We start from the raw sequence: 14,926 nt of genomic DNA on the forward strand, positions 1-14,926 counted from the left end.
GGCCAGAGGTCACGGACAGCTTTTTGAGGTTGATCTAGGCTTGGGTAAGTTTTACTTTATAAATGTTAACAGGCCAAAACAGGAATCAGAATCAAACAAAATAATGGCAAAAAACAAGGTTACTAGGCAATATACAATGGAACTTCATGTGCGATCTGGGCATTTTTATGCTCCATCAGGTAGAAGCTATGAGGGAAGTTCTCCATAGGCTTCTGATACTGAACAAGCAGTTTCCCGCTGCAGTAATAGACACAAAGCAGGTTTCTGGTTCAAGGAATGTCTGAAACTAATATCCCAGTTCCCCTGTGAGAGTGGGTTCTAAAAGGAACAATTTGTAAACATTTTCAAATGCAAACTTTCACTGGATTCCCTGAGCATGTGCTTTAAAGACATGCTACGTAGAAAAGTGAGTTTTCTTCCACCTCTGGGTTTATATTTAAGCCAGTACCAAATCTAATCTGTCACTCAATGAGGCCTTCTTCCTAAATTTATCCAGCTAAATCCCTCAGTGTATCTCTATTGATTCACCTAACTCTAGAACCCCCCCCCCCCCCCCCCCCCCCCCATTAAAGATAGCTTAGCAGTACCTTCTTGTGTTCTATGCATATTTCCGTCCTACTGTCTCAGAGACCAATGATCTAGTTAGAGGTTTGTATTTGGAAAGAGGCAGACCATGTTTAAACCAGATCCTACCTTAATGTTCAAACTATCAGGGTTAAAACATGGCCACCTAAAAAACAAATAGCTGACAACCCCTCAGGTCTTTCCACATTTAGTGTTATAAATACATCATAGCTTATCTGTTGGAACAAAAACGAGACTTGTTCTTTATTGTGGATCTTGGTGATCAGCATCATGTGAGGGAACATTACAAAAGATTCTACTTTTAATGAAAGAACCATATGTACACATTACTTGCTCCTTCCTACAACACATAGATGGAGAAGCCAGGTACCTCCACGTAGCGCCACACACTGGGAAAGAATGCTCTGAAGCATTGTCAATATTCGTCATGTCGACTCGTCCTCATTACACGAAGCTCCTCTTCCAGATTTGCAATCCTCTCAATCAGAGCAGCTTTATCTGCCTGAGCCTTCTGATCAGCCTGCCAGCGAGCCTCCTGCACCTTCCTTTCATACCAGCGCTCCATCTGTGTAGACACTGCCTCGAAGAAGTACTGGGTCACCTCTACGGCATGCATGTTGTCCCTCTCCTGAGCAAAGGAGGGCCCACTAGCCTGGTCTCCGAAAACCTCCAGGGTCCTGATCCCTGCACCACCTCTGGACTTAGTCCTTTCTCGCAAATGTTTCTCATGGTGCTTCATTCTGTCACGGCCTCTGTCTACATTTCTGCTGCTGCAGCGGCGCTCCGTGGCTGGAGAAAGGCTGCTGGCTCTGTGCCTCTGCCTCTGACCATCCCTAGTGTCCACCAGGTCCCTTTTCTGCAGGTTCTGTTTTTTCTTCTGAGTGTCTGCAGAGATCCCAGAATGCTCCTTTGGCCGGACTACTTGGACAGATGACAGCGGTGCTGCTGCTTGAGATGGGGCGATTGTTTTATGGTCCTTCTCACCATCTGTTAGGAGTTTGAAAGTATCAGTTTAGTCAGCCATCATGGAGGATAACTCATTTACTAGGTATATTAAACAGAGTCTAAAAGATCAGAAAGTATGTATTGTAGAATTATCTAAAATGCTCAATCTGTGTTAATCTAGTCTTGTTTAGACCTTGACCTTTATAGATGTACAGCCATAGATGAACAGTAAATTCTAGAGAGCTAAAGGTACATTAGGTTGAAGAAATCAGTAACACTAAATACAATGATAAAGGAGTTAGGACTAATAAATATTTGGCGTCAATTACATCCTAATGAAATAGACTTTACATATTTATCACAAGTACACGGCAGTTACTCTAGGATTGACATGTTCCTGATTTCAGGGACAGACTGTTATAGAGCTGTTCAATGCAACATTGAAGCTATAATCAGTTCAGACCATGTCCCAGTGGTTTTAAAACTTAACATGGGGTCAAATAAACAATTCAAATACTGGAGAGCAAATGTATCTATGTCAAATAATGAAGCAAACCAACAAGAAATAAGACAAGGCTTGAAGAACTATATTGAATTTAATGATAAAGGAAAATGTAACACCCACAAATCTATGGGAAGGAGCTAAAAGTGTGCTAAGGGGTAATATAATTGCTCTTTCTTCCAAATCAAAAAGGAAGAGACTAGCAGACCAGTCAGAACTAGAAAATAAGATGAAAGAATTAGAAAAGGAGTATCAAAAATCCCAAAATAATTGTATATTGAAAATGCTAAAGAACAACAGACACAAACTAAATGATTGATTAACCTATAGGGCTGAGGGTCAGTTACGTTTTACTAACCAGAAATATTATGAATCAAGTAATCGAGCAAGCCGACTGCTAGCCTTTCAGCTGCTTAAAGATAAAATGCCCAATTACAGAGGTACTCTCTAGTCAGCCCCAGGATATTACAAAAGCGTTTGCCAAGTATTATCAAGATCTTGATAATACTTAATACTTAATAAAAGAAGAAAACAAACAAGATGGAAAAAAATTAAGCATTTTTTTAACTCAATCAACCTCAATAGGTCTCATGACACAACCTATCACAGGGGAGGAGATTAGGACAGTATTCTCAGACTCAAGAATAATAAATACCCCAGGAGTGGATGGTCTTTATGGAGAATATTACAATACGTATGTTCATGAGCTAAAACCAATCTTGGTGAGGGTTTATAACTATGCACTAACAGAGGGGGATTCTCCGAAGTCATGGTCTGTTGGTATAATTAGTGATATACATAAAGATGGAAAGGACCCAACGTTATGCACATCTTATTGGCCAATGGCCAATCAGTCTTATTTGTGTTGATCAAAAAATACTCACCTCCATTATTGCCAATAAAGTCCAATTACATATAAGATGTTATGGTTTAAGTTTTGTCTGGCTTCTTTGTTATTTTGTAGTTCACTTAGCTCTCCCTCGCTCAGCTTTAATCACACCTCTGGACACTAATTAGTTTTCATTCCCATCACCTGTCAGGCTGCAATTACCCCTGATCTGTTGGCACCTGTGTTCACCTCTTTATAAGACTCACCTCATTCTGTTCTCGTCGCCGGTCCATAGCGTTCACTCCTGCTCAGTCTCTGCCAGAATCCTTGTCAGCGCAGTTTTTTTTTGTTACAGTCAGCCTATAGACTTTCCGTCAGCTTTGTTTTGTTCCAGTCTCAGCCTAGATCCAGCTCAGTTCTGTTCCCACTCCTGTTCCGGTCTCAAGTCCACGGTTCAGATGTTCTGGTCTCCAGTCCATAGCTCAGAAGTTCTGGTCTCAAGTCTACGGCTCAGATGTTGTGCTCTCCAGTCCACGGCTCAGATGTTGTGGTCCCCAGTCTACGGCTCAGATGTTGTGCTCTCCAGTCCACGGCTCAGATGTTGTGGTCCCCAGTCCACGGCTCAGATGTTGTGGTCCCCAGTCCACGGCTCTGATGTTCTGGTCTCCAAGTCCTCAGCTCAGATGCTCCGTCCTGGTCGCTAGTCTTCAGCTCCAGAGTTCCTCCCGGTCAGTCTCTGCTTATATATATATATATATATATATATATATATATATATATATATATATATATATATATATATATATATATATATATATATATATATATATATATATGGGGCTGCGCAGTGGGTAGCGCTGTTGCCTTGCAGCAAGAAGGTCCTGGGTTCTGCATGGAGTTTGCATGTTCTCCTTGTGTATGCATGGGTTCTCTCCGGGTACTCCGGCTTCCTCCCACAGTCCAAAAACATGACTGTTAGGTTAATTGGCTTCTCCTTAGGTGTGAGTGTGTGTGTGAATGGTTGTTTGTCTCTCTGTGTTGCCCTGCGACAGACTGGCGACCTGTCCAGGGTGTACCCCGCCTCTCGCCCAGTGAACACTGGAGATAGGCACCAGCAACCCCCGCGACCCCATGAGGGACCAAGCGGTTTGGAAAATGGATGGATGGATATATATGTGTGTGTATATATGTGTGTATATGTATATATGAATTATTTCCGCCTTCTGTTCATTTGTTTAGGCTCAACCTTAATTTTTGGTTTACTTAGAATTTTTGGGTGTTTTAGGGTTATTTTGGGGTTTTCCTTCTTTTGAGTATTTGAGTTTTATTTAGCTTTTGTTTTTCCAGCTCGGTTCTATTTTTTTAGGTCAGCTTAGTTTTCTGAGTTTTGTTTGAGCTCCAGTTTTTACCTTAGACTTCCTGTTTTGCTTTGTGTTCTTATTTCTAGCTCTAGTTATCTAGTTTTTCATCAGTTTAGCTGTACTTGCCCTCATCTCCCGGTTCTGCTTTGTTTCATAGTTTTGCTTTAGCGTTTGGTTCCTTTCCTAGTTTACCAGTCTTGATTTTTCAGTTTTAGATCCGGCTTTAGACCCTGTAGTTCCTGTTCTAGTTTTAGCCCTGTAGTTTCGTCAGCCCCTGTAGTTTCTGTCCTAGCCCTGTAGTTCTAGTCTTGGTTCTGTATTTGTTTTTTATTAAGTTTTGTTTTTTCCCCCTTAGTATCTATGTGTCTGGGTTCCTGCGTTGGATGGATTCCAGCGCTCTCTAAGGTCCCTGCGCTTTCGAGGTCCCTATGCTTTACTTCTCCTGTTTTTCTTTGTTTTGTTTTTGCCCTGCTCAGGTAAGTCTAGTTCCCTCTAGCCTACAGTAGTTTTATTTTGTTTTGACTTCCCCTAGTGTCTCTGTTCTGTTCACCTAGCCCTCTTAGTTCTTGTTGTTCTCCTGTTTAGCCGCCGCCAGAGCCCTCCGGCGTTCCTAAGTCGCCGGCTGAGCCCTCTGGTGCGCCAGACTGTCGCTGCCCTGCACACGCAGGTCACCGCCAGAGCCCTCGCGTGCTTAGAAGTCGCTGTCTGTGCCCTCTGGCGCGCCTGGCCTGTCGCTGCCCAGTGCACGCAGGTCGCCGTCAGAGCCCTCCAGTGCTTATAGTCGCTGTCTGTGCCCTCTATCGCGCCTGGCCTGTTGCTGCCTAGCTCACCCTCTAGTTCCTGGTGTTTGCATTTTTCTTGGTTCCCCGGCGTGTTTAGACGCCCTCTGCTCTCGGTTCCCCGGCGTGTTTAAACGTCCTCTGCTCTCGGTTCCCCGGCGTGTTTAGACGTCCTCTGCTCTCGGTTCCCCGGCGTGTTTAGACGCCCTCTGTTGTCGGTTCCCCGGCATGTTAGAACGTCCTCAGTTCCCTGGTGTTTAGGTCTTGGTTTCCTGGCATTTAGATTTAGTGTGCCCCGGCATTTTCCTCGCACCCCGGCGTTCTCTTCCCCAAGCCCCGGCGTTTCCCTCACACTCCGGCGGGTTTCCCCTAGCGTTTCTGTACGCCAGTCGTGCTCCAGCGTGTGTTGTTGAGCCCCCTGGTGTTTTCCGTACGCCTGTTCTTCCCTCTGGCGTTGTCGTACGCCTGTTCTTCCCTCTTGGCGCTGTCGTGCGCCCGTTCCTTCCCCCTTGGCGCTGTCGTGCGCCCGTTCCTTCCCCCTTGGCGCTGTCGTGCGCCCGTTCCTTCCCCCTTGGCGCTGTCGTGCGTCCGTTCCTTCCCCCTTGGCGCTGTCGTGCGCCCGTTCCTTCCTCCCCTGGCGTTGTCGTGCGCCCGTCCTTCCTCCCCTGGCGTTGTCGTGCGCCCGTCCTTCCTCCCCTGACGTTGTCGTGCGCCCGTCCTTCCTCCCCTGGCGTTGTCGTGCGCCCGTCCTTCCTCCCCTGGCGTTGTCGTGCGCCCGTCCTTCCTCCCCTGGCGTTGTCGTGCGCCCGTCCTTCCTCCCCTGGCGTTGTCGTGCGCCCGTCCTTCCTCCCCTGGCGTTGTCGTGCGCCCGTCCTTCCTCCCCTGGCGTTGGTGCACGCCTGTCTTGTCTCTCTGGTGTTTCCTTTCGCCTGTTCCCCAGAGTTTTCTAGCCTCTTTGGTTCCTCCGTGCTTTTGACCCCTGGGTTCCCTAGTGTTCTCTAGCCCCTTTGGTTCCCTAGTGTTCTTGACCTTTTGGTTTCCCGTTTTCTCTAGTTTCGTTGGTTCCCCAGTGTTTCTCCTAGGCTTTTGGTTCCCCTGTGTTCTGTTTTTTGTTTGACTCTTTATAAGACTCACCTCATTCTGTTCTCGTCGCCGGTCCATAGCGTTCACTCCCGCTCAGTCTCTGCCAGAATCCTTGTCAGCTCAGTTTTTTGTTACAGTCAGCCTATAGACTTTCCGTCAGCTTTGTTTTGTTCCAGTCTCAGCCTAGATCCAGCTCAGTTCTGTTCTCATCTCCTGGTGAGGTGTTCTGGTCTCAAGTCCCCGGCTCAGGTGTTCTGGTCTCAAGTCCCCGGCTCAGGTGTTCTGGTCTCAAGTCCCCGGCTCAGGTGTTCTGGTCTCAAGTCCCCGGCTCAGGTGTTCTGGTCTCAAGTCCCCGGCTCAGGTGTTCTGGTCTCAAGTCCCCGGCTCAGGTGTTCTGGTCTCAAGTCCCCGGCTCAGGTGTTCTGGTCTCAAGTCCCCGGCTCAGGTGTTCTGGTCTCAAGTCCCCGGCTCAGGTGTTCTGGTCTCAAGTCCCCGGCTCAGGTGTTCTGGTCTCAAGTCCCCGGCTCAGGTGTTCTGGTCTCAAGTCCCCGGCTCAGGTGTTCTGGTCTCAAGTCCCCGGCTCAGGTGTTCTGGTCTCATGTCCCCGGCTCAGGTGCTCCGTCCTGGTCGCTAGTCTTCGGCTCCAGAGTTCCTCCCGGTCAGTCTCTCCACCCTACATCTCCGTCAGTTAAGAGACTCAGGTTCTTTTCGTCATCCATCATCCACCCTGTTCAATAAACTCTCTAAGAACTAGCTCTGTGTGTGCGTGCTGTGTCCGGGTTCATCCTAGAAAAATATCATGACATAAGAAAGCTTGTAAAACCAGACCAAACATGCTTCATAGTATAAAGACAGGGTCTTTCATGTGAGGAGAGCCTTAAACTTAGTTATTGGCACAAAAAGAGGTGTTTCTGTCAATGCTTCTTGGCTTTGATGCTGACAAGGCATTCAATTGAGCAGAAAGGGATTTTTTTTTTACAATATGCTTCCACTCTCCCTCCTTGGACGGATTGAATGTGTGAGGATGAACATTTTACAGAGATTGTTATTCCTTTTCCAGTTTTTATGCCAGTTTTTATGCCACAGACCATATTTAAAATGTTGTCCAGGTGTCTCCTGTGAACAAGAATAACACTCAAGATTCTGCAATCTGGCAAAAACAAGGTAGGCTTAGAGATGCCCAACTTTATAATTGGACTGCTCAATTAAGACCAATAGTATTAAGGACACAGAAACACAGTGGGTTTCTATTGACAAACTATCATTACCAGGTATAAACATCTGAAATCTTCAGTTTCTTAGTTTGCAATCTCTGAAAACAAAATAAGTAACATATGGGTCAAAAACATTGAAAGTATGGAATCAAATACAGAAACAGGTAAAATGAATTATAGGTCTGTCAAAGACTAGGCCCATCAGAGGGAATGTGGATTTTCTACCTTCTCTCTCTGTATGATAATGGCTTTGGCAGATGGGCTAATTACAACAAACAAGTTATTTGAGGTTAATATACTGAAGACTCTGTTTGCACTAAACTTTATGGCCTTTTTGCATCATTATTTTGCACTGTCAACATTGCTGAACTTTTATAATCCATTTAAATTTAAAAGTACACAACTGAACATTTACTGCATTTTTGCACCATTATTATGTTGCACTGCCAACATTGAAATTTTCAAATTAATGCCTCTTTTGCACCAAAATCTTTGCACTACAAACATGGTTGAACATTCTTCTGCACACTTTTTTTTAAAAACTGCTTTTCTCCTGCACTGTTACATTCTTATCACTGCTGCACTCCATATTGTAATGTTGTTTTATCTCTCTCTCTCGCTCGCTCGCTCGACTAATAAACCAAACAGCATGAGCACCTGCAGGAAAGTCACAGGGAGAACATGTAAGCACTATGCAGGAAGACCCCAGGTCAGCATTTGGACCTAAGACATTCCTGCTGCAAGGCAACAATGCAAACAAAAACTCCACCATGCCCTGAACAACTCCCATGCCCCAGCAAGTTCATCCCAAGGACAGAATGTGCAAAAACACCCAGATTCCAGCTCTGCGCATGTAATGAAAAGAAAGGTATTCACTGAGCCCAGGAGGGCCTGCGGGTGGTGTTGCCTTCTGAACTGACATGATGCCACCTGTCACTCAATTTTTTGTTTTTTGTTTTAGGTTTTTATGGCACTAGTGGCTCATTTTTCATATAGTGGGCTGACAGGAAAGGGCACGGGTGTCAAACTCATTTTGGTTTAGGGGCCGCATACAGCTTAATCTGATCTCAAGAGGGCCACACGTGTAAACTCATTGCAAGATTAAATAGAACTAATAAAAGTGGACTTGTTTTTCAACAATACTTTTACTCAGTTAAACATTTACTTGTGCATTATGCATAAGAACTGATCACAGTGATTGTAAAATGTTGAAAAACATTTCACATTTTTTGGAACTTAAAAAACCTGTCCTGCATGACAAAATACATCAAACGGATAAAAATTAAGAAATGATTTAAAATCAATATTTCACATCTGAAGCTCAGTGCTACCATCTGATAAATAAAACACAGCGCCCCTCGTGGACAATATAGGAACTGCAGATTTTCAATTAAACAAAGTACATGTTTTTTTTTTCAATAATTGTTTAATCATTATCTTCCTTTTATCTCCTCTTTCTTTCACCTTTTTTTCTTCTTGTTCTTCCTTTCCTCTCCTATTTTCCCATTGTAGTGTCCATATCATTTGAGATAATCCCCGCATGAATCATCATAAAACTATTCACATTCATAAATCAATCAGAGCACTATGGCAAAAGCCGTACTGCTCCACTTGTGAAAGTCAAATCTGATGAGCTCTTTTTAGCATTAAGACAACAATTCTTTTTGCCACATTGCCAGACAGGACACTGGATTAAAAAAATAAAATAAAAATTGTCGTTGAAAAATGATAATGCATTTAGCCACCGAGCCAGACTACATTGTTCGGCGGGCCGGAACAGGCCTGCGAGCCATATGTTTGACACCCCTGGGAAAGGGGTTTCAAGAGAGGGGGAGAGACATGCGGCAAAGAACCACAGGTCGGAAGTCGAACCTGGGTCGGCTGCGTCAAGGACTAAGGCCTCCGTACATGGGTCTTGCACGCTAAACCACTGCGCACGACCCCTGTCACTCAATCTTAGAGGCTTGTGAGCAACTGACCAGTCAGCGAACAAAACCTGTCCCAAAGTGAAGTGTCCCTGACAAGCAGGAGCTGCAGACTCTGTCAACATTGCCAAAGGTTTTACATTAAGAAAGCATTGTGGTCAGAGAGATTTCATTTAAAAATTAATCAGCAAAAATGGTTAAACGTCGTCAGTGGGAAAAGCACGATTCAGGCATGCTTTATGCTGAACGTTCAGAGGGTGGAATACAGTTTATCCCTTTCCCAAAACATAAAAAGACTCTAAAAAAAATGTAAATGACCTCGGCAGTTGAACACAGCTGTGATCAATTTAGAACTATCGCATGTTCGTCTGTACGAAGGTAACTCAATTTTCATAATTATAAATAAAAGAGTAATGCTTGATGGTAGCTCTGCTGTGTTTTATGTGTTCTGGATAGATGTATGTTGCAACTTCTATATTTTTAGAGACCTGGATATCAAAGCTCACAGACGGTCATAAAAATGTTAATAACAGTATTGCAATGACAGGGTGGATGTTGATATGGTCCGTAATTAGAGCTTGCATAATTTAGAAATTTGTTGACTGCAAGGAATTATTTGCATTTAAATGTTCTGACGGAATCCTTGCTTGCTGAAAACATTAAGCTTGTTATGTTTATGTCAGTGGAGCTAGTTGTTGAACCATCACCTGGAGAGTTCTCCACATGAACCACAAAGTAGTGGTTGGCTGATCCACTCTCCACCTTACTGGGTTCTGGCCGGCAGGACTCTGGTAACCCATGCTCTTTGGAGAGCTCTGGAAGTTGAGACCTGCACCCCAGTTCAGCAGGCAGAACGGTGCTGCTGGCTCCATCAGCTTCATTCAGATTGTCAGCTAAAGAAGAAGAGCGCTGCAGCTTGGTGCCAGAGTCTCCCATCAAGTGGACCTCCATGTTCTGTAGTTTGGACAGACACCAGCTCTTCAGCTCAGTAACCAGAGACGTCTGCTTAAAGAACACACATAACCACACAACCTTGGGTTAGAGGATAATTTTTAGATCAAGTCACATTTGTTTTCTTTTCTACATCTAACTTTTTATTGGTTATCTGAGGAGAGAAAACAATTTAGTACACACATGCACCAAGCCTTATAATGTACCACAGCTTGAGTTTGAGAGGTTTGGTCCAACAGCGAGAGAAGCACAGGTGACTGCCGTTACCTGTCTCTTCTCTGCTTCCAGTCGCTGCTGCATAGTCCACTGCTCGATCCTCTGCAGACACTCGCTCTTCTCTGCAGACACCCTCTCCACCGTCATCTTATCAAGAGCTCGGATCTGAGGACCAAATAATAAATAAAAATTTAAAATAGGATCAGCAAATATTACAAAGCTGCTCTGCTTAACAACTTCTATGCAACTTCTAACTTCTATGCAATAACATATAAGGGATTCCTGGATCAATGTGTGCTTCTGTGCTTTGTTATGTCTCTGCTCTGTCTTCTAAAAACCCCAGTCGATCGCGACAGATGGCTGTTCTGACTGGTGGGCGAGGAGCGCACACAAGGGATTGGCTCAGCAGCGTCTCGCCACGCAATAAGAACTACGTGCGGACAGCAGGAGAACGCCAGAGTGTTATCAGCCGTGGTATTACTGCAGGCCACTGTTAGCGCTCTCTCTCTCTCGAAAATCTCCTCTGTGCTTAACCGCTTACTTTGTGTCTCCCAGGTTCCCTCCCGACTGCTCAGGTTATCGTCCTGAAGGATTCCTCCCGAGCAAACCTCCACACTGAGTCAACCTCTCGAGTTCTCCTCACCCTGAGTCTGTCTGGTTTCTTCTGCTGTCGTGGATCTCCGGATCTGCTCGGACCTGCTCGGACCTACCTCTGCCTACGCCCTCCGGTCTCTGGAGCACCTGCCACCAACACGCTGAGTCCTCCCCCGGTCCGGTTGCCACGTCTGGTGGTAAGCTTACGCCTGTCAGGGTTCAGTTTTGATTTGGGTTTTTATTTACTCCTGTCTGGGTTTAGTTAGGTTCTGGCTTTTGTTTTGGTTAGTTCAGTTTCCTCCTACCACTCCCACTCAGCCTTCTACTGCAGTTAGTCAGACCTGCCAGCCACTAATTAGCCAGACTCACTTCACCTGCCAGCTTCCCTACTAAAGCCTCACTCTGCTGTCACTCCTTTGCCGGTCCGTCATCATTCTACACCCTCTCCATGCCAGTCCCTCTGTAAGTCTTTGTATTTTCTTGCTTGTTCCTGGATAAGCTTTGCTTTTTGTCCAGGTGTCTCCTGTGAACTGCTAACCTGACAAGCTGCTCTGGAGAAGCTCTGCTCTGTGCCATGGTGTCTCCAGTGGTCTGCTAACCTGACTAGCCGCACTGACTCCAGTACCACCTCCTCCAGTCCAATAACAGACTTTGGTTTTCCCCTTCCAGCACTCTTTACCTTCAATAAACTGTCTAAATGTGCTCTGTGTGTGTGTGTGCTCAACCCGGGTTTCATTAGACAAATCCTGACAACGCCTCCCAGCTCGTTCCCTCTGTCGTCCACCTTAATCTGACCATCTACCCTTCCTTTACAGTTGTTTATGGATTCCGATCCGAGGTTTCCTCGTCAGCCCCGAGCGTCCATTTTCTCCACCTCTGTTAAATAAACCTTTGACTCTGATTCTAGCTTCCGAATGTGATTCTGCACGTGGGCCAAACATAGAAAGCCAAACATGACGTGTGGCATAAAATGCCTCGCTAGTGAACATGAAACATGAAAAGGGCTACCTTGGCATCCACATTTCTAACCAGCATTGACACAAAGCAAAGCAGCTGGTCAGTTATGTTCAAGGAGTATGTACTAAAGGGAAATTGCCCTTACACAAAATATACCAACTTCAGCCTATCTTCATATAGAAGGGTCCAAAAAAGGCAAGTCCAGTGTAATAGAAAGGGGTGAGAGATTTACTCCTATCAAATGGAAAATCAGCCGATTCACTGTTTTTCAGTTGGTTCAAGAACCTTTCTCCAATGACACACCCTTTAATATGCTTGGCCACAACTTTACTGGCAGCTATCATCAATATAACCATTGGCCGTGAGTTAGTTCAGAGAGTTTGGCCTTAGCCTTAACGTTGGTTTTCTCGAGACAATGGTCAAGAATGAGTTATGTGACTATACCTTCCTTTCGAAGGATTATTGTCTCAGCTCAAAATGATGTTGAGGACTTTCTCAACCATCTTCCAACTCTAAGCAAATCCTTTACAAGGCATGGTTGAAAGGAATGGGAGAGATATGGCCTATTGTTTACATGTATAAGCTCAAGAGCCATACACATTTAGATTTAGAGAATCTCTCCACTGATGCATGTATAAATGCATTGAAATTCTTCTTAGTAATCGGTGGTACAGTGAATCATGTTCATTCTGACCAAGGTACCAACTTTGATTTCTATCCATCTAGCTAGAAACCAGTGTGGTTTTCAAATTAACTTTCCTGAAGCTAGTCACAGTGGAGGTGTTTGGGAATGCCAGATCAGGACAGTTAGAAATGTCTGTCCTAGCACAAGCCAGAGAAGGTTAGATGACAGCTCATTGAGAATTTTCTTTAACAAGACATTGTCAGTCATGAACCGCCGTCCAATCACAACAGATACAATCAATGAGCGATTTGGGTGAGGCTTTGACACCTAATAATTTGCTCACAATGAAAGAATCAGGTCCACTACCACCTCCTGGTAGATTCATGAGAGAAGAAGACAGAGCAGTCCTGGAGCAGATGCCGCAAACAATGCTTAACCAGCATCAGTTTGAGACAACAGTAGGATGTGCCTAAAATAAATGTACAGGTTGCAAACTTAGTGATTGTCTAAAAGGACAACATTCATAGAGTCAAGTGAAAATTGGCAAAGGTAGACGAAACAAGTAAAGATGACGATAGTTTAGTGTGAAAGGTTAAACTCCAAATATGACAAAGAGATTCGGCAAGGGAAAGTGACCATCTAAAACAACCATCTTTACTTGAGAGACCAGTTCAAAAACTTCTGGTATTAGTTTTTTTAAATCATATCTTTATTGATTTTGGAAGTTAACGCAGACAACAAACAGAACTGTAGTGGCTAAATGTCCGTGCTTAAAATGTTAACCATTTCTTTCTTCAGATGAATGCAAATAACCACTCAGTCAGACAGAATGAACGAGTCTACGCGTGTTAAAGCTTGAATGACGGTAGAAAACAGTGTGTTCGCCCCGTCTTTATTTCCAGTAAAAACAAACACACGTCAGTTTTTTTTACATTCCCGAGACGCGCAAGCTCCGAAAAACGTCATTACTCAGCGTCAGTTCCTATCAGCTATCCATTCAAGATAATTTTAAGCATTAAACTGAATGCCAATTAAACTAAAAGGAAATTATAAACATAGTAAAGCAGTAATGTAGTTATAATGCAATCATTATTTTTGGATATGTTTCGTATTTGCATATCATAGAATATTTATAACTAAATATGAGCATAAATTACGGAATAGAAAAATGGCACCAACATTTCCGGCCCCTAATTGCTCATCATGCGGATGACAATTACAATAAATAAACTGAAGAGTCATTTTCTATACTCAAATCCCCATTACGTAAATGTACTAAGGTCTAAACATGAACTAACTTAAGTACATTAGTTAACAGACAATTAACTGGATGAAATGTCTTTCACTTTCCATGAGATTCTTCTGCCTCCAACAAGAGACAACTTGTCAATAGGTCTCTCAAGGGTGTTGGTCTTCGTTTTCACAAGGACCCGAAGAACGAACCCTTGGGCGTCGGGGATGGTCTTCTCCACTCTTGCCATCAACCAGGACCCTCTTGGAGCCCTTTCATCCACTATGAGCACGACGTCCCCCTCTTTCACGTTTCTCTTCTTCTCCAGCCACTTCTGCCGTTCTTGTAGGCAAGTATTCTCTAGACCAACGCTTCCAGAAGATGTCGGCGATATACTGCACCTGCCTCCATCTTCGTTTGCAGTGCAGATCTTCTTTCTGAAACGTGCCAGGAGGGAGTGCTGGCCTTCCCTTGAGCAGAAGAAGATGATTCAGTGTCAGTGGCTCGAGGTCATCAACATCATCAGATGACTTGGTAAGGGGTCTGCTGTTGATCCACTTCGCACATCACAGTGTGCAGACATTTGTCGTCTAGACACTGAAGCTTCAGGACACTGGTAAGTACCTTGCGCACTGTTCTTATTTGGCGCTCCCAGATCCCGCCGTGGTGCAACCCAGCAAGTGGGTTGAAAATCCAGGTAACTCCTCTTTGCAGCAGAGCTTCAGAAATCTGGTACTGATTCCATTCCTTCAAGGCCTTATAGAGCTTGTGTTCTGCAGCTACCAGATTCGTACCATTATCGGATCTCATGACTTCCACTTGTCCTCGTCTCGCAATGAAACGTCTCACAGCATTTATACAGGAGTCTGTGTCAAGTGAGTGTGTGATTTCAATGTGGACGGCTTGGATTGTAAGGCAAGTAAACAAGACTCCGTATCTCTTGACTTGCGCTCGTCCACGCATGGCTTCAAAGAGGCCGAAATAGCCCATGGCGACGTTGGTGAAAGGTGGGTGATCTGGCTGAAGACGATCTGGTGGTAGATTTGCCATCTTCTGTTCACCAACTGCAGCTTGACTCTTTCGGCAGTTCACACACTTTGAAAGCACACTTCTCACTGCTGCATTCCCT

At 44.5% G+C, this 14,926-nt stretch overlaps 1 protein-coding gene and 1 long non-coding RNA gene across 10 annotated transcripts in view; one reads left to right on the forward strand and one right to left on the reverse strand.

Annotated features, from left to right (window-relative positions):
- Positions 1 to 803: 803 nt before the first annotated feature.
- Positions 804 to 14,926, reverse strand: part of ankrd6b (ankyrin repeat domain 6b) — a 175,388-nt gene continuing 161,265 nt past the window's right edge. For 6 of the 8 annotated variants that reach the window (XM_036147143.1, XM_036147146.1, XM_036147147.1 and 3 more), the window contains 3 exons: positions 10,442 to 10,555; positions 9,931 to 10,228; positions 804 to 1,572 (listed from right to left, as the gene is read on the reverse strand). In XM_036147143.1, the coding sequence (XP_036003036.1) occupies positions 1,001 to 1,572; positions 9,931 to 10,228; positions 10,442 to 10,555 (984 nt within the window). In that variant the 3' untranslated portion in view covers positions 804 to 1,000. The remainder of the gene's footprint in view (positions 1,573 to 9,930; positions 10,229 to 10,441; positions 10,556 to 14,926) is intronic. The other 2 variants (XM_036147144.1, XM_036147149.1) reach the window with 1 other exon arrangement.
- LOC118566093 lies at positions 10,763 to 11,890 on the forward strand. Of its 2 annotated transcripts, XR_004932792.1 has the most exons (3): positions 10,763 to 10,864; positions 10,946 to 11,181; positions 11,501 to 11,890. It is a non-coding gene; the product is annotated as an uncharacterized LOC118566093 (long non-coding RNA). The 2 variants fall into 2 exon arrangements; XR_004932791.1 differs by having other exon boundaries at positions 10,763 to 11,181.

This window comes from Fundulus heteroclitus, chromosome 15 (genome assembly GCF_011125445.2).
Source record: "Fundulus heteroclitus isolate FHET01 chromosome 15, MU-UCD_Fhet_4.1, whole genome shotgun sequence".
NCBI lineage: Eukaryota > Metazoa > Chordata > Actinopteri > Cyprinodontiformes > Fundulidae > Fundulus > Fundulus heteroclitus.